At 53.3% G+C, this 17,652-nt stretch overlaps 1 protein-coding gene across 4 annotated transcripts in view; it reads left to right on the top strand.

Moving 5' to 3' along the window:
* The window catches only part of SMAD7 (SMAD family member 7), a 30,310-nt gene extending 14,127 nt beyond the window's left edge, over nt 1–16,183 (top strand). For 3 of the 4 annotated variants that reach the window (XM_010818909.4, XM_005224232.5, XM_005224231.5), the window contains one exon: nt 14,174–16,183. In XM_010818909.4, the coding sequence (XP_010817211.1) occupies nt 14,174–14,712 (539 nt within the window). In that variant the 3' untranslated portion in view covers nt 14,713–16,183. The remainder of the gene's footprint in view (nt 1–14,173) is intronic. The other variant, NM_001192865.1, reaches the window with a different exon arrangement.
* The last annotated feature ends 1,469 nt before the right edge of the window (nt 16,184–17,652 follow it).

The following is a 17,652-nucleotide window of genomic DNA, read 5'->3' as shown; positions in this document are numbered from 1 at the left end:
CCAGGCCAGCTCACCTGGTGCACACCCACTGAAGACCAGTCACAGACAGCAGCTTAGACTCTTGGCCTCTTCTGCAAGCCTTGAGGTCATGCACTCAACCCTGGAGAAGGGCTCACTGTTAAACTCCCTTTGTCCTGAAAAGAATGAGGCAGTCAGGCAGGAGTTAAATGCAGGGTGACAGCATTTAAAGGCTCTGGAGCAAATTGGGGCTGCCCTGCCGGCCAGACTAGATGGGCTGCTGCCTCATGCATCCTGTCACCGAGACAGAACCTGGCCAGCTGTGGAGGGGGAGGGGGTCAGGTGAGGGTCAGGTTTTGGTGTGTCTCTTGCCACAGTCTGGGACACTAACTCCCCCTCCCCAGGTAGGCTTTGCCTTAGCAGAGCCCAGCTGTTGGCCTCTGGACCTGAAGAAATGTCAAAAGAGTCACGATCCAGTTGGGCTCCCTGGGCTACTTCCTTGCTGCTGTTACTGTCCCACGACGCTGCTCCTGCATACAGTGCTCGAATTAACGCTCCCTTCACAGCCGGTGTCTGAAGCCAGTGGGAGAAAAAAAAAAAGCACAGGCGGGGGTCTCCAGACCTGCCTGCACGTTAGGACCCCTGGGGTCTTTCACCTCATGGTCTGCTGGCACGATCCCAGCATCAAGTGTTTTTTGAGGCCTGCCGGGTGATTTCAAGGTGCAGACAAGTTGGGGAGCCTCTGATGTAGGGGGTAAAAGGATCTCTGTTCCCATGGGGAGTATCTCTGGTAGCTTCTCTTGGTGGCTGTGCACAGATTCTGTCTGTGCTCCTATGGTGAAGAATTCAAGTGTCTTGCTTGTTGAGCCTCTTCTCAGCTAAGACATTTGCTCGGTTGTAGGGGTTTCCCTGGTGGCTCAGCGGTACAGGATCTGCCTGCCAATGCAGGAGACGTAGGCTCAATCGCTGGGTCGGGAAGAACCCCTGGAGAAGGAAATGGCAACCCACTCCAGTGTTCTTGCCTGGAGAATCCCAGGGACGGGGGAGCCTGGTGGGCTGCCGTCTATGGGGTCGCACAGAGTCGGACACAACTGAAGCGACTTAGCAGCAGCAGCAGCAGCAGGGGGTTTCTCTGGTGGCTCAGCGGTACAGGATCTGCCTGCCGATGCAGGAGATGTAGGCTCAATCACTGGGTCGGGAAGAACCCGTGGAGAAGGAAATGGCAACCACTCTAGTATTCTTGCCTGGAAAATCCCACGGACAGAGGAGTCTGGCAGGCTACAGTCCATGGGGTCACAAAGAGTCGGTCCTGATGTAGCAACTAAACAACCGCAAGAAATTTGACAAGATGTATTAACTCTGCCCCTTCCTCCTGTTGGCTTTGCTGTAGTGAAGGACATTATAAAAGTGACCCTGAGACAGGGTTTCCTTTCAGGATGATGAAGGTGTTCTGGAACGTGGTAATGATGTTGCTCAGCTCTGCAGGTGCTGTCAGTGTCGTTAATGGTAAATGTTATGTGATGTGTATCTTGCCACAATCTTAAAAAATAGTGACCTGCGGTAGCTTTTAAATACATGCAGGTATTTAGATAGTGCCTAAGAAACACCGGCTCTGAAGGATAAAACACTGGGAGCTATTGGAGGCAGACACTTATTTCCAAAGCATCTCTGAGGTCTCACAGGGTGGGGGAGTGGGGTGCAGGGAGTGGGAGGGATTGATCAAGGGCCTGTCTCTGTGATTTTTCAGCCTTTCCTTTTCCATGCTGGTGGCAGAAAGGAGAGACAGGAAGGTTCCCTGTGGCTCATTTTCCATGGCTGACCTTTCAGCAGGGGAATAGGTCCCCTTCTTCCCTCTGCCCCGGACGCTGTTTTCCTCTGGGCAGCCCAGGGTCTAGTAAGCAGCCCTGCAGGGGCTATCTCCCAAAGCCTGGGGTCCTCCTGGCTCCCGCTGGGCAGTCTGGACCCCTCCTCTGGTCCTGCTGCCCGAGCCTCTGGTCCATGTGAGGTCTTTGCTGAGGCTGTAGGGCTGCAGAGCAGGCTAGTGACTCGTGGGAGCCCTGCCTTTGCAGGAGCCCTGTGAAAGGATACTGTACAGTGTGACCACTGGGAGGTCACCACTGGCCCAGCCATCTCTCTCGCTCAGTACTGAATGGCTAGCCCAGTCTGGCTGTGTGCCTACTGTCACAGACAGGCTTCCTCTCTGGGCTATTTTCAGCGGGAAGATATTATTAACTGCTGAGGCACAGTTCTCAATTTAGTGGCTAACACACCAAGAAAGCAACATTCCCTTGGTGGCGGCCGCTCTACCTAAACACATTGGCTCACGGCGGGGTGCTTCTCCCCGTGGGGATCTGCACCTCTAGCCCACTTTCTGGGGCAGCTGGGACTGTAGATTCAGCAGCTGCCATAGAGAAAAACGAGGCTTTTTCTTAAAGCTGACTCAGTTAGAGGTGTAGACAGTGATTGTGGTTTATCTTCTAAGATGAGGAGTTCTTTGTGACTGGCATGGGGCACTGCACGGAAATAGGAACTTTCTATGGAGTTTAGGGCAGTTGTTTAAACCAGGGTGATAACTTTCACCTTGGAAGTGAACAGGAAATATTGGGACAAGACAGGAAATTGCATCATTCCTTTTATGAGAAGAACTCCAGAAAAAAGTGGTTCATGAAAGGTAGTGGCTGCGAGGAGGCCAGCCGGGTTCTGTTTTGGTTTGTTTCTTTCCTAGCCCCTTCTTTTCCTTCCACTCTCCGAAGAACTTTTAGGCCATTTTCATTTAAGAAAGAGGCTGTTTGAGAACTTTATGTTATTTTTATTATTAAAAAAAAATTTTTTTTTTAACCAGAAGGGTCACCTTCAGTTGAAATGTTAACGGCAGCCTTATTTCCCGGTTTACTAAAGAATCTTTCATGACTTTTTCAGCTTCCTTCCCCAAGTGGTGAAGCTGAGCAGCTCTTGGCTGGAAGCGAATTTTGGTTTGGCTACACAGTCTTCTTCCATGCTGAGCCCCACCCTGTGTCATTAGCTCAGTTTTAACTTGCAAAAAAAAACAACACACACACACACACACACACACACAAACAAACATATTTTGGGGGGCAGGGGGGTAGGTAGAAATCTACTGATGCCCATAGCCTTTTCACCCCAGCGTGGGGTCCCCTTGACCACGGTGCCTGACACCTGGAAGGCTGGGGCTGTCTTTATTTACAAGCTCTGAGCCTCCTTTTGCTCAGGGAGTCCCTGCCTTAGCTTCCTGAGTGTCTAGTGCTGGGGTTCTGGTGAAAAGAGGTGGCAGACAACAGTTCCCCTGGTGCAGCTGTGCCCGGGAGCTGTGCTTTGCCCTGGGGCACGGGGGTATCGTGGCCCTCAGACACCCAGTAGCTTCCCCCAGAAAGAGGGCTTGTGCAGCCCCTTAGTGGAGAAGGTGGGGTTGTGCCGGGTGTGAAAACAGTTGTCATTTTACTCATCTCTGGGTTTCTAAGTCCCCTCTTTGACAGAGTCATTGTTCTCTGACGGGGGTGGGACATGGGACAGGACCCTGACCCGGGCTGCCAAGGAGCCATCTTTAGGATGGAGACCAGGAAGAAAGAAGTTTGTGTGTGGCCGGCTTGCTCCTTCCCCCCCCAGCTTTTTTTTTTTTTTTTTTTCTTTTTCCTTATTGGGCTTTGTTTTGTTTTCATAACACAACAAGGGCCCTGGGGGTGTGTAAAAGCATTGTGGAATACTTGGTGGGGGTAGCGTGTCCAGACCGAGCAGGACGCCAAGGCAGAAGGCTGTGGGCAGGTGGTGAGCCCACAGAGGTGGCCTGGCCGGCGCCTGGCTTGGAAACACCTCCCGGGATCAGCCGCAGCCGGCTGGCAAGGAGCTGAGGACAGGGGCTCTCTTCCTGCCTGCGCAGGGAGCCTGGGGCCAGGCCTCAGCCTTTCTGGCTGACCCCTGCCTGGAAGGCACCCTCCCAAATAGGTGGGTTCACACGGGCCACCTCCTGCCAGTTGGAAGCTGGGGTGGTGGTGGGGGTGGTTGGTGGGGGACCAACTGCTTTGGGAGAAGCCAGCGTGTCCCTGTGGTACAATCACTTAGCAGTAATTTATTGAGCACCTACTGTGTGCCAGGCTCTGCTGAGCACCTACTGTGTGCCAGGCTCTGCCAGGCACAAAGGCTGTGTAGTTCTTGGACTCTGCAAAGGGTTACAGTTCGTCTGAGGGTGTTAGGGGGTCAGTGAGGTGGAGGGTCCTTGGAGCAGAATTTGGCAGCTTCCGAGCTGTGGGGTGAGCTGTTGTTGTAAGACACAGCTGAGGTGCAGGGGCGGGCCTGGGGCTGTGCTTTGCTTGTGAAGTCTGTTGAGAGCCGAGATAAAACAAAAGCTTGTTGATAAACAGAGGTCTGTCTCCCCTGTTCCTGTGTCTGTCCCTGCTCCCCATTATCTTGATGGTGAGATAACAGCCCGTAATAGCAGGAGGTAGGGTTGTAGTCCAGACCCTGGCCGTACCTGGGAGCACAGCTGAGCACGCAGTGGGGGCAGGGGCCATCTGGAATGGTAGCATTTATGTCTTTACAGCCACAGGGGAGGTGGGACGTTTCCAAAGCCCGGGAGTTTGACTTTTCTAACTCTGGGGGGCTTGATTCTCTAGAAGGCCATCTGGGGAAGCAACACTTGGTTTTTAATTTAAAATCTGACGGTCAAGTCCATTTTTGAGTTCCCAGATGATCTGAGAGTTGAGTTCCCAGATGATCTGAGAGGCTCTGACCCGCCTGCGGGTGGGGTTCCACGAGGTAATCTAACACCTAGTTACCAAAGGGTTTCATGTTCGCATGCATCCTGCTCTGGCTGTCCCCCTGAGGCCGACTGACGGCTTCTTGGGAGTTCACTGGTTTCATTCATTCGTTCTTGCTCCTGTGTCAAGTCCGAAGAGCTGTTTTGCCCTAGGGTTTGTTCCCGGACAGTAAGGGAAGGGTGGATTTCAACTCCAGCTTCCCTCTTGCAAAATGTGGAGTTTCTATCTTTTAGACTCAGGTCACCAAGCCCGAACTGGTGGCTCTCGTGTTTACTCATTTCTGTGTTGCTTTTTTTTTTTTACTTTTTAACTTGGGGTTAACAGGAACAAAAAAGGACTAAGCCCAGAAAGGACTGTGCTGTCAGTAAACTCGCCTTTCTGCCTTTGCCCCCTGGAGTTTAAATCTCCATCGCCCTTTCCCACCTTGCGGTTGGTCTGCTGAAGTTGGCAGGTCTCCTTCTCCAGTAGGCTCAGCGAGCTTCTGGGGCTCGAGAGGGCCTGGAAGAGCTGCTCTGCTCAGAAAGTGCCTGGGGACCTTGCCAGCCCCAGGGCAGCCTCCCAGCCAGCGCGGCCCCTCCCCCTCATTAATCAGTAACCCAGAGGGAAAAGCAAGAGATGCGTTCTTCCTATGATCTGGGTGCACAGTACAGTTCTTAAAAACAGATGGGCCCCATCTCCAGCTCAATGGGATCAGAGTCAAAGCCCCGCTGGGGATGTTTCCTAGGGAAGAGACCTGGCATTGAGGGGCTTGCAGAGATTCAGAAGCTGCCCTCGTCCCCCAGCCCAATGTTTGTCAGATGCCCAGGATGGGTTTGGAGAGGTTACAGTGGGAGGGAAAGTGCCCACTCTCCAGGTTTCCGTCCTCTGGGCTGAGGTTGGAGGCACAGCCACCAGCTGGCTGCATGGCCTTTGTGGAGCCATTTTTGTCCTGGACCTTAGTTTTTTCCTCTACAAAATAAGCCAGTGGACTTGGTTCTCACGCCCCTTGCAGCACCGAATGGCATCCTGTGATCTGTGATTTTTGGTTCTTGGATTGGAAGGTGTGTGAGAATGAAACCTCTGTTGCTGAGGTGGTGGGTAGCTCATGGGCTCTTCCTTTGGTGAAGAAAAAGACTGCCGTTCTTCAGGTTTTTTGTTTGCAGACTCTTTCAAGAACGAGTGAAAGCAGAAGGATCATTTCCCCCAGAAAAATGCATATGCATACCAATATTTGCAGGTATTTCCTGGGGTCCTTCCCCCAGCAGCCCCCACCGAGGAATCCACTGTACTCAAGAAGGCAGGGTGAACTGGAGAGGATTAGGAGAAGCCGAGCCTTTTCCCCCAGAAGTGGAATTGCCGGGCACGTGGTCATTCTGTGTTGGGTTTTTGGAGGCAGGGCCAATCCTGACTTGTGTGTCTGTATAGATGGATCACAGATCACTTGAGGCAACCAGGTGGGCTTGAGGCTGAGTTCTGGGGCAGGGGGGTGGGGGGTGGAGTGAGGGGTGCAGTGGAGGAGGAGGGGTGGCCTGGCTCTGCGGTTATCCCCGCCAGACTGGAACCCACATTTATGCGAGGCCCAGAGTCTTCTGAAATGTGGGGCACACAGCACAGAGCCACAGGGGGGCCTTGAGAAGGGTGGTCCAGAGTGGGGGGACTGGAGACTTAAGGGTGGGAGGGCCTGCGAGGAGTGGAGGGTGGGGGGCTCAGGCCCAGGAGGTATACTGGGTGCTTTGGGGGTGAAAGGGCTGAGATCGCTGAACAGTGAGTGTGCCAAAGCCAGGGAGATTAGATTACGGGGCAGACAGAAGTAATGATTAACTTTCCCTGTCTGCACACCGGCTCCTCTCTGTCGAACTGTTGTTTTTCCCTGCAAGTACAGTGCGGCCCTGGCCTGGCCCTGCTGTGGGGTTGTAAAGAAAGAAGGAATGAGGGCTGGGAGTGAGTGGGGGGCGGGGAGCCAGGGAGCTGGCCGGAGAGGAAGGCTTTTCCATCAGATCCAGCATTGGAATTTATTGGCCGGAATGCAGTAAATGTTCAAAATGCCATCCCGTCCAACAGTTTTCATAATTGTTATGGAACAAGGGGAGCTGGGGGAGGGGAGGGATGAAAAGGACTTTTGTTTCTCGCTGGATTTTTCCACATCTTCGGACGGTTTCTCTACCCTCTAGAAAAAAAAAAAATCGAGAGTTGAGCTGAAGGAGGGTGGGGGACGGGGTGGGGGCAGGGCCAGCATCTGGGGCTGGAATACCTTGCAGGGAGCCTAGAGGGTCACTGCGGGCTCCCCGGGCTTTATTAAATCGAGGACCACAGCAAAAGCAGCTCCAGCAGAGCCTCCAGACACGCAGAATCAGACCAAAGAACTGCCCTGCACCTCTGGGGGTTGCGTCCTTTCGGAAAATTGGCTTATTCTGCATCTGTGTTTAAGATTCTTGAATGTGTTAGCCAGCGAAACTTACAAGTGGTCTGCAACAAGAAGAAAATGCAGGGCTTTCTGGTGGTTTAAGAAGAGGTTCTTTATTTGTTGGGCTGCACACCCCCAGTTGAGAATCTTCCTGCGGAATTTGGGGGCGATTTCAGGACCCATTGCAGGTGGGGATGGGGGTGGGTGAGAGTTGTGGGGTATTCCCCTCCTTTTCATGTCTTCGTGGAAGTGGCCAGGATCCTCCCCCCAGGGGAGCAGGTCGGAGAGCAGGTGACAACCGTGCAGGTCTGGGGGGCTCTGTGTGTGCAAGTGTGTGAACCCCCTTTCTGAAGGGAGCTGCTGAGTTATGTGAGGAGGGGGGTGATGGTGGGGATGTGGGCGTTGCACCATGGGGTGGAAGAGACTTGAAATTCAGACTTGCAGGATAAGGCTGGATGCACACTAACCAACCGCCGGGGAGGCCCATTTACTGTAAATATTATGAATGGAGTTGGCCGGGCTGGGAGTCCACACCCTTCCTCTGAGGCCTCTGGGAGCCCAGCAGAGCTGGCCTCCTCAGAAGGCAGGCAGCCGGGTACACGCTATAATTTGCATGGCTGAAGGCTGGGGCACAGGAAGCCGAGTCAGCCGGCTGGCGAGACAGATGGGAGCTTTTGATATGTGTGGCTTCCCGCCCCTGCCCGGCGCTACCCTCAATTATATCCTCTGATGGCAAAACACTGCTCTTAGGAGGGACCCCTGGGCTGGGGGGCCTCTGACTTGGGCCATCTGAGGGGCTCTGGGGGGTGGGGCTGGGGCCCATCGTGGGGGAGCAAGGAAGTACATTTTACCTCTAGTAACGGATTACTCATCACAATTTTTAAGGCACAGTCACGAAATCTTCAAGACTAGCAGGATCTGCCAAGTGTGTAAGCTCGGGGAGTTTGCAGGAGGAAGGAGGGTGACGATGAGTGAGAAGCTTCAGGGCACCAAGCCCGGTGGGCATTGGAAATAAAATAGCAATACAGGCCACCCTCCCCTGAGGACTCACTTCTTCCTGGGGGCCAGGCGTGATGGGAGACAGGAAGAACACAAGTTTGTAACTCTTTGCAGTTAGGGGGAAAAAAAAATTGGATTAGAGATGGACCCAGCCAAATCTGACTCCCATCTCCTTTTCCTTCCAATTTTGTTTTGTTTTTGTTTTATTGTTGCAAATGAAATGCAAAAATGTGCCCCGCTCCTCAAAGTTATTTTCTTAACTCTCCGGAAGGTAGTAAAAATAAAGGGAACCAGTGTTGTTTAATACTGAATCTCCCCGAGTGGAGCCGGAGCCTAGCAGAGCCAAAAGGGGGCCCCTCACCCACCTTCCGGTTAGCTGTGGGCAGGTCACACTGCGACTCTTGACGGGGCAAAGCCACTTGACCAAGGTCACAGAGCAGCGGCTTATAGGCAAAGAAGTCTTTTCACTCCTGGCTTCTTGGTGCAAGGGAGCCGGACCCCACACTTGGGGACAGAGTAGGCATAGCAGTTCCAAAGTGGGCTCTGAAGGACACTTGTTTTCCCCTCTGGCGTTTGGAGAGGACTGGTGTGGCTTTAGAGGCCTGAGGTGGCTGCCCACCCACAGCTCACACAAGCTGTATTCTGGCCTTGAACCCAGCTCTGCTCTTCAGCAGGTGATAGGTGTCTCCACCTGCCTCGTTCCCCCTCCATTAACATCAGGATGCTAACACCATGCAGCTTCACGGGGTCCCCTATCTGTGAGCCCCTTTCCAGTGGGTGTAAAGTGTCACCCTAGAACCCTTCTCCGATTTGGGGTGAGGTGGGGGTGGGGTGGGGTGCGGTCTGCATTTTCTGAGCACTTGGAGAGCCTCCGAGACGATACGCCCCCTAAAAGTTGAGAACCTTCAGTGTGGCTGCTGGCCAGGCCCCGGCCTCTCACGGACTTCTAGCAAATTGTCATAACACCAGTGAAGCCACTACTGGGAGCTCCGTTTTAGGGAGCCTCTGTAGGCAGATTTGAAGGGAGATGTCTGACTCCATAGCTGGGAGATTGGGCCCAGGGATCTGAAGAAGCGCCCTGGCCTTTGAAGGAGAGCCGTTGGGACCCCCTGCCATCCCCAAGTCCAGCCACCTTGGTGGAGAACCTCATTGCCAAGCTCTGGGAAGGGAAAAAAAAAGAAATCCAACCTTTTTTTTCTGCCTTCTTCCAGCCAGAATTCATTCTTGATCCCTCTGATGCAAGAGCTTGGAGGGGTGGTGATGCGTCTCGTCTCAGCATTTGTTGGGTACCTGAGAGTTAACCTGAAGCATTTTGAATTGGTTTCAGCCCCCATGGGGAGCTTGTGCTAACCCCCAGAGCTGTCTTTGCTGCCCCTGGAGTCTAGGGGAGCAGCTCTGGCGTCATCTTTCGAGTTGCAGATGAAGCTGTAAACGTGGCCGATTAGAGCCACCCCAGAACCCAGACTGAGCTCAGATGGCGCAGTAAGCCCTTATGTATTTGTTTTAGTTTGGGGCCATTTGCTTCCCGAAAACTGAAAACCAGTGAGAAACTTTTCGTTAATTGTGTTGGGGGTGAGATTGGATGCGACGGGTTGGCACTATTATCTCAGTCCCTGTCCCTGGAGTGGGCTGGCTGCTCTCAGAACAGCCAGTTTCCTGCCCAGGGTGGGGACCCAGGCTGACGGGAGCTGTTAACCTTTGGGACGACTGCTCAGGGGGAGGACAGGATGAGGCAGCCCTCGGCGGCGCCGGGAGTCCCGAGGAGGGAGGACCCTGGACCTGAGAGGCGAGGCGTGGCCATGTTTGCATCCCAGGGTTGCCGGGTGTACTGCTGGGCCTGCATGGGTGCCCTCCCGTTGCCCTCCTCGGCCTGGGTTCCATCCCTAACCGCCGGGGAGGGTGGTGGCTCGAAGACCCATCCCACTGTTGGCAATGAGAATGTTGGATAAGAGAGGTTAGTTTCTTTATCATCCAAGTGCCTCTCAGAGAAGAGCATTCCAGCTCCCTGCGGCCCCTGGCAGTGGGCACGTAGGGCTCAGTGGGTGCCTGCTGCTGAGACTCTGTGCTATCTCGGTTTCCCAAGAGCATCCTTGTGAAAAGTCGGACCCCCGCCTCCCCCACCCCATCAGCACCCCTTCTGTGTGTGGATCCAGCTTGCATGCAGTGGCCTCACTTCAGATGTTCGCAGAATCCTCCTAGGTGCTTTGGAACAGCTCTGCCTCTCTGGCCTTATGGTCACCTTCCTAAACTGGAAACGACATGGTACCATCAAGGCCCTGACCTTGGCCTTTTCTCTGTCCCTCCAGTTTTTTCTTTTCTTCATCATTTCCTCACATCTTCAATTAAAAAAAAAAAAATTCCCCTCTTACCTACAGTGTGGCCTTGAGGTCTGGTCACCCTGTGCCATTGCCATTCCAGGCATGAGATTCATTCATGAGCCTCTGGTCTTCTAGAAGGGTCTGGTCTGTTCATTCATGACCAGGGTAATTAAATAACTCTTTGTGCGAGGCAGGGAGCTCCTTGTTAAGTGGTCTTCCCTAATGCAAGTGCAAACACGAGGCAAAGTCCTTCCCCTTCTCCACACGGCCTCCCCCCTTTTCCTCTTAAACGGTAGATTTTTATGCTTTAAGGGAAATTGGGAAGTGGAGGGGGGAACAACCTTAAAGGAATTTTAGGCCGATTCAGCACTTTTCTGGGGTTGCTCCAAAAATTCCCTGCACTGTAATAAAAAGAAAAAATTGTGAGCAGGCATCTGATTAGTTCGCTTTTTACAACACAGCTTTTCTTTTGGATGCTTTAAAAGGCACAAATACGGTTTTAAGACAAGCCCCTGTACAGTTTTCTGAGGAGGGAGAAGTTGTTGAAAATACCGGAAAAGGTTATAAAAGCTGAGGGAAATTAACAAGGGATGGAGAGTTGTGCCTTTGGAGGTTAAGTATCAGCCCCCAGGATACGAAGACCCTTCCTCGGTCCTTCTAACGAGGTGGGGGGACTTGTTTTTCTGTGCGCGGCCCTCCTGGCTCCTCACCTTGAAACCTGGGAAGCCCCAGGAGCTGTCTGCACAGACCTTTGTTGGGAGACGCTTGTGGGCTGCGGGCCTGGTTCAGGGAACTGTGTTTCTCTGAAGATGCTGCTGAGGGCTTCCCAGAAATGTGCCCAGACACCAGGAGTCGAATCCGAAGTGGCAATTTGGGGCATTGCACTGCGCCCCTCGACATGTGCTGCGTCCCCTCTGGCGAAGGGTTTGCGTGAGAGCCTGTTTTTGTGCTCAGAGCTAGAGTTCAGGAGCAGCAAGGAGAAGAGGTATCAGGGTACCAGGGGACTGCAAGGTGACATGGGAGGGTTGGTGAGGGTCCTCCTACCCCCCACTTAGGGCACTTTCTGTGGGCTTTCGGGGGGCCTTGTTCACATCCAGGGACACCTGCACGCTGCCGTTTCTCTGGGCTGGGCCATTCACCTCCACAGAAAGAAGCTCTTTGCAGGGGATGTCTGGAAGCAAATTGCTGGGTGGACTGGCGGGCTGCACAGATGAAAGAGAAACCCACCAGAATGCACCCCCCCCCCCCGCCGCCTACTGTCCATACATCAGGCCCCAGCCCCCAACCAACTTCCCCTGCCGCCCTGAGGCCCAGCAGGCAGATGAGGCCCCCACCCAGCTTCTCCTGGCCCCGGGGGGCCTGGTACAGGGGTCACTTGATCTTCAGCCCCCTGTCCTCCTCTTACTCCTCCCCCCACCCCCCACAAGCCCTCTGCTGGAGAGGGTGCCAGGTTTCAGGGGAGCCACGCCAAGGGTCTCCTCAGCCTCCCTCCCAGCAACTCCTTCCTTTCCAGGCCAGTTTGTTGTCCCCAGTTGGGATAATAGCACTTCTTTCGGTTTGAAACACTCTCCCAGCTGCGACAAGCAGGAGGGGAGGGCAAGCGCCCCGGGCCTTGCAGAGGAGTGCCTTCTCCTCCCCAGCAAACTTGGACGCCAGAGCGCTTTTATTTACGTGGCTGTTCTGGGGCTTTGGTGTAGCAGCCGTCAGAGCCCAGCTCCCTCGGCAAGAGGGTTCAAAGATTGCCAGCGCTCACGAGTTTATTAGCAGTTGATGGATACTTTGCAGAAACAAGTTAATGCCTGATGACTCACCTTCTGCTCCGAGCCCTTGTCCCTCTCTTGTTTTTCCATATGTTCCCGTGTGTGTGCACGCAAACACACACTCAAAACACACAGTTGAAACGCACTCACATTCAGGCACATAGCCTCTCTCATGCTTGTAGTTCAGAAAGGCCAGTGAGGGTGGGAGCGGACGGGCCAGGTTTCTGGTGTTGATTTCAGGGGTGGGGGTCGCAGGGAGGCTGGACCCTTAGTCTCCCCATTTTGTGTAGCTGGGGGGGCAGGCCTTTGAGAAGGCTGGGTGGGGTATCTTGGGGACCTCTGCTCAGGCTGTCCCAGGGGGTCACCAAACACATTTGTACAGACTTATTCACGGGACAGCATGCAAGGCAGGCTGCTGCTTTAACAAAAAAAAAGGTAGTGGAGCTGACTGGTTCCCAGGTCCTGACATGCCTGTGAACGTTGGAGGCAGTTGATGTACTGAGCTGCGCTGGTTACCCAGCCTGCCGGGCAGCAGGACACGGGCCCCATCCCTGCTCCAGCCCTGGCCTCTGTCCTGATACCCCGGCATCACCCAGGTGCTAAAACCCAGGGGTTCCACAATCAAAGAGGCCCAAACCAATCCAGAGATGTCTCACACCACCCCCAACCTTGGTGTCCCAAGCCCCCCACCCCAGTAAGTGAGAGGCGAGGACTGCAGGGAGGGCGGGAGGAGGAGGCCGCCTGCCCGGCCTTTCCCCGTTTTTGTTAACAAATACAAGACTTCCGGTCTCCGCCCTGCCACCACAAACCACAGCGTTCCTGCAGCCTGGCCGGGCTGGGGGAGATTTATGGTTCCCAGTCTGAGGCCTGCCCCGCCGGCTCCAGCTTAAGGAGGAAGGAGGAGTTGGAATGCCAGCCGCTGGAGGCCCCCATTCCCTTCCATGGATCCCCCTTTTAAAGACACCCACCCCTACCCCCAACGCCTGTTCAGGAAAAATCACCTTGCCTGAATCACCCCAGTCTCCCCTGCTGCCTGTGGGTAGAAGCACCGTCTAGGAAGGCAGGGGTTGGGCCTCCAGGGGAGGAGGGGGATGGGAGGGGGCAGGGCACAGGGTTGGGTTGCTTCTCGGGAGGGAGGGGGAAGGGGGTGATGCCGGCAAGAAGGGCCTGCAAGCGTGGCTGAACCCACTGTAGACGTGCTGTCTTCTGTCTGGGCTGTGACACCAGGGTGCATGCTGTGATTTGGCGTGGAGACGTGAACTCAGCCTTTGTGTACAGATCTGCTGCTGATGGACACTCTGAGAGTTGCTTTTCTATTAAGAAGCTAGGGTTTTTTTTTGTTTTGTTTTTTTACCCCAAACCACCTCCATTAAAGTTTTTCCTGACAGTGGTCCCTTATGACCAAGGCACTGATCTGAGAACCGGGTGACAAGCTCAGAGACTGTCTAGCAGGTGTTCCTGGCGTCCAAGTCTGGCTCTTTCATCCCTGGAGCCTGAGGAAAAAAAAGCTTTCTGAGTCCAGGTTTTCTCACAAGGATGACTTGAGGCTGGAGCCACTGGCCTTCAAGGTTCCATCCCGTTTAAAAGAACTGAAATTCTAGCCCTAAAACCAGGGCCAGTCAACTTACTGAGTGATCTTGGCTTCTGAGCTCTGCAAGGATGGGGCTTTACCTTTGGCCAGGTGGGCACATGTCCTGTGTTCTTGATAGAGTCGGGGAGGTGGGGGGAATGGAGGGAAGAGACTCCCCAGAGAGCCCCGCGCCTAGAGGCAAGGCTCTTCCATCACGGGGTCGAGCTTTCCAGACTCCCCGTAGGAGGACTGTCCAGCCTGCATCACAGCCAGCCACCTCATACCTCCTTCTGTCTTGCATCGAGAGACAGACCAATCGTGGAGGTGTATGTATGTGTGTGTCTTGGTTTTGGGAGGAAAATGAGAAGGCCAGTTTCCATCACCATTGATCATGTCCGCCTTTTGTTTTCCAGATTCCCAACTTCTTCTGGAGCCTGGGGATCGGTCACACTGGTGCGTGGTGGCATACTGGGAGGAGAAGACGAGAGTGGGGAGGCTCTACTGTGTCCAGGAGCCTTCCCTGGACATCTTCTATGATCTACCTCAGGGGAATGGCTTTTGCCTCGGACAGCTCAATTCGGACAACAAGAGTCAGCTGGTGCAGAAAGTACGGAGCAAAATCGGCTGTGGCATCCAGCTCACGCGGGAAGTGGACGGCGTGTGGGTGTACAACCGCAGCAGTTACCCCATCTTCATCAAGTCGGCCACACTGGACAACCCGGACTCCAGGACGCTGTTGGTACACAAAGTGTTCCCCGGTTTCTCCATCAAGGCTTTTGACTACGAGAAGGCGTACAGCCTGCAGCGGCCCAACGACCACGAGTTCATGCAGCAGCCGTGGACTGGCTTCACCGTGCAGATCAGCTTCGTGAAGGGCTGGGGCCAGTGCTACACTCGCCAGTTCATCAGCAGCTGCCCGTGCTGGCTGGAGGTCATCTTCAACAGCCGGTAGCCACGTGGGGAGAGGGCAAGCGGGAGCCGAGCGGGCCCAGTCCAAACTACTTTGCTGCTAATATTTCCCTCCTGAGTGCTTGCTTTTCATGCAAACTCTTTGGTCATTATTTCCCCCCCACCGCCCACCCTCCTTCTTCTCGTCGTCCTTGTTTATGTTCTGTTTTGTTCTTTGAGAAATAGCTTATGAAAAGAATTCTTGGGGTTTGGAGGGGCGGAGAGTGGTATGGTTGGCAGAACAGTGCGATACGAAAAAGAGGAAGCAAAAAAATCAGTACCACCAAACACTGCGTAAGTGGGGAGCAGGCCCCACCCTTGGTGCCATCACTGCCCTTGTCAGGGGTGTGTGTGTGTGTGTGTGTGTGTGTGCGCATCAGTGCGTGCATGCGTGTGTGTAGACGAGGGAAAGTGGTGTGCTCTGTTTCCTATGCATGTTGCCTGCTGAGAGGTTTGTGTCTCCCTTGCCCTTTGGACACGCTCAGTGGGGCAGCGGGTGTCCCAGCAGAAGGCTCTGTCCCCAGAGCCTGGGGAAGCCCCCACCCCGCCTCGCCCCTTCTCGGACATTGGCCTGTCCGAAGGCTTCTCTGAAGCCACCCCGCCAGAGGCCGGACCAGAACCCGTTTCCCCGTGCTGCCTCACTCCCCTCTGGCCACCCCGCTGCCATCGTCACAGCTGTCTGTCTTGGCCATCTGCTCCTGGACATCTCTGAGATGGGCTTCCCAAGGGTTGCCGGGGCAGCCCCGTCACAGTATTGCTCACCAAGCGCCCTCTCAGTCCCCTCCACCTCTCCCCTGCCCTGGTTACATCAGGTTTTTCCTGGACTCACAAAGCCAGCTCAGCACTTTCCTCCCCTCCGCAGCCTGTGTGTTGAGCTCTGCTGTTAGACCAGCGAGGGGAGCAGCCCTCCACCCCCCACCCCCCACCCCTTCCCACCAAGAAGGATTCGGTCCATCTTAACCCAAGGTACCATCCTGAGCTGACACCTAACCCTATCATTTCTTCTACAACTCATACACTCGTATGATACGTTGACACTGCTCTTAGCTCAATGAGCATGTTTAGACTTTAACATAAGCTATTTTTCTAACTACAAAGGTTTAAATGAACAAGAGAAGCATTCTCATTGGAAATTTAGCATTGTAGTGCTTTGAGAGAGAAAGGACTCCTGAAAAAAAAAAAACAAAACCTGAGATTTATTAAAGAAAAAATGTATTTTATGTTATATATAAATATATTATTACTTGTAAATATAAAGACGTTTTATAAGCATCATTATTTATGTATTGTGCAATGTGTATAAACAAAATAAAGAAAAGATGCACTTTGCTTTAATATAAATGCAAATAACAAATGCCAAATTAAAAAAGATAAACACAAGATTGGTGTTTTTTTCTATGGGTGTTATCACCTGGCTGAATGTTTTTCTAAAGGAGTTTATGTTCCATTAAACAATTTTTAAAATGTATACTTGATTCCATGTTGTCCTCCAGCTCCTTTTTCTTCTGACGAGAGGAGGGTGGGATGCAGCCATCAGAATCCAGGACACTTGGGGGTCTCCCAGAGCTTGGTGGGGGAGGAAGCTGGGTCGGGGGAACCAGAGAAGGGAGAGACATCCAAAACCGCTTGGTCTTCCTCAGATCCTTAGGCAGGTGTCCTCAATTTGTAACGGGCAACCTTGGGGACCCCTCAGTTGCAAGGGCAGCTGATTTTTTAAAGCCTGAAGAGTTGAGAAAAGGGGATGTCATCTCAGATGACAGGGAGGCGGTTGCCCTGAGAGAGGTAAAGCCCCAAGCACTCGGGCCCCTTGCTTCCTACTTGTTAACTTCTCGATTCACATTAAATCCCGAAACTAGTGCAAGTTTCCCAGAGGAAAGTCACTGCCACCCTGGGTTCCAGGACAGATTCCCTGAGGGCTGAAGCCCTGGGGTTGAGATGAGGCGGGGGCTGAATGTTGGTGGGTGGAGGTCTCCCCAAGGTCTGCCAAGTCCTGTACTGGGCACTTGGGGAGCTGGAGTTGGCCGGAAGGAGTGCCAGTCCCACTCTGCCTCTGCAAACACTCTTCCAGATCTCTAATCCCTCGGCCCAGACCAGCTTAGCCATAGTGGCATCTGCTGGTCAACTGCCCCTTCGGGACTGCCCCCTGGATTTCCACTGCTTGATCTAAGCCACATTTTAGGTCTCTCGCACAAGAAATAGTCCAAATCAGGCACCAAACGAGGCTGTTTTCGTGTCTCTGAGACTCTTGAACCTTAAGATTTTGGATATTGCAAACTGATACAGTTTCAGAAAAAAAGTTTTTGGAGGGCCAAAATAGGATGGCCAAGTTTTCCTTTTGCCAAATGACACAAAGCATTACAGCCTACTGGCACCGCTACTTTAATTCAAGGGAATTCTACAATTGTGTAGCGAGAAGTGTGTGTGTGTGTGTGTGTGTGTGTGTGCGCGCACGCGCGCGCGTGCTTAGTAGCTCAGACACGTCAGATTCTTTGCGACCACCAGGCTCTTCTGTCCATGGGATTCTCCAAGCAAGAATACCAGAGTGGGTAGCCAGTCCCTTCTCCAGGGGATCTTTCCGACCCAAGGATCGAACCCAGGTCTCCTGCATTGCAAGCAGATTCTTTACCCTCTGAGCCACCAGGGAAGCCAAATGGTCATCTGGGCCAGCTTGTTCCATGAGGTGATGGGGAACTCACCACCACTTGAGGCAGCTCTTTATCAGTTGAACTGAAACCTGCCTCCGTTTATTCTCGTTCTGCAACCTGGAATAAGTGTAAAATCCCATGTCTGGAAAACACCCAAGGAGGGCTCTAATTAACTCCCGGGTGGTAGTGGTGGAGGAGGGGTGGGGTGGAAGGTGTTACATTAGGGAGCTGTCAAAGGCATTTTTGTTTGCTCTTAACTTGCATCAGCATGCCAGGAAGCTCTTTAATAATAATAATAG

Source organism: Bos taurus, chromosome 24, assembly GCF_002263795.3.
Source record: "Bos taurus isolate L1 Dominette 01449 registration number 42190680 breed Hereford chromosome 24, ARS-UCD2.0, whole genome shotgun sequence".
In the NCBI taxonomy this organism is placed as follows: domain Eukaryota; kingdom Metazoa; phylum Chordata; class Mammalia; order Artiodactyla; family Bovidae; genus Bos; species Bos taurus.
This window is presented reverse-complemented; position numbering and strand designations above follow the sequence as displayed.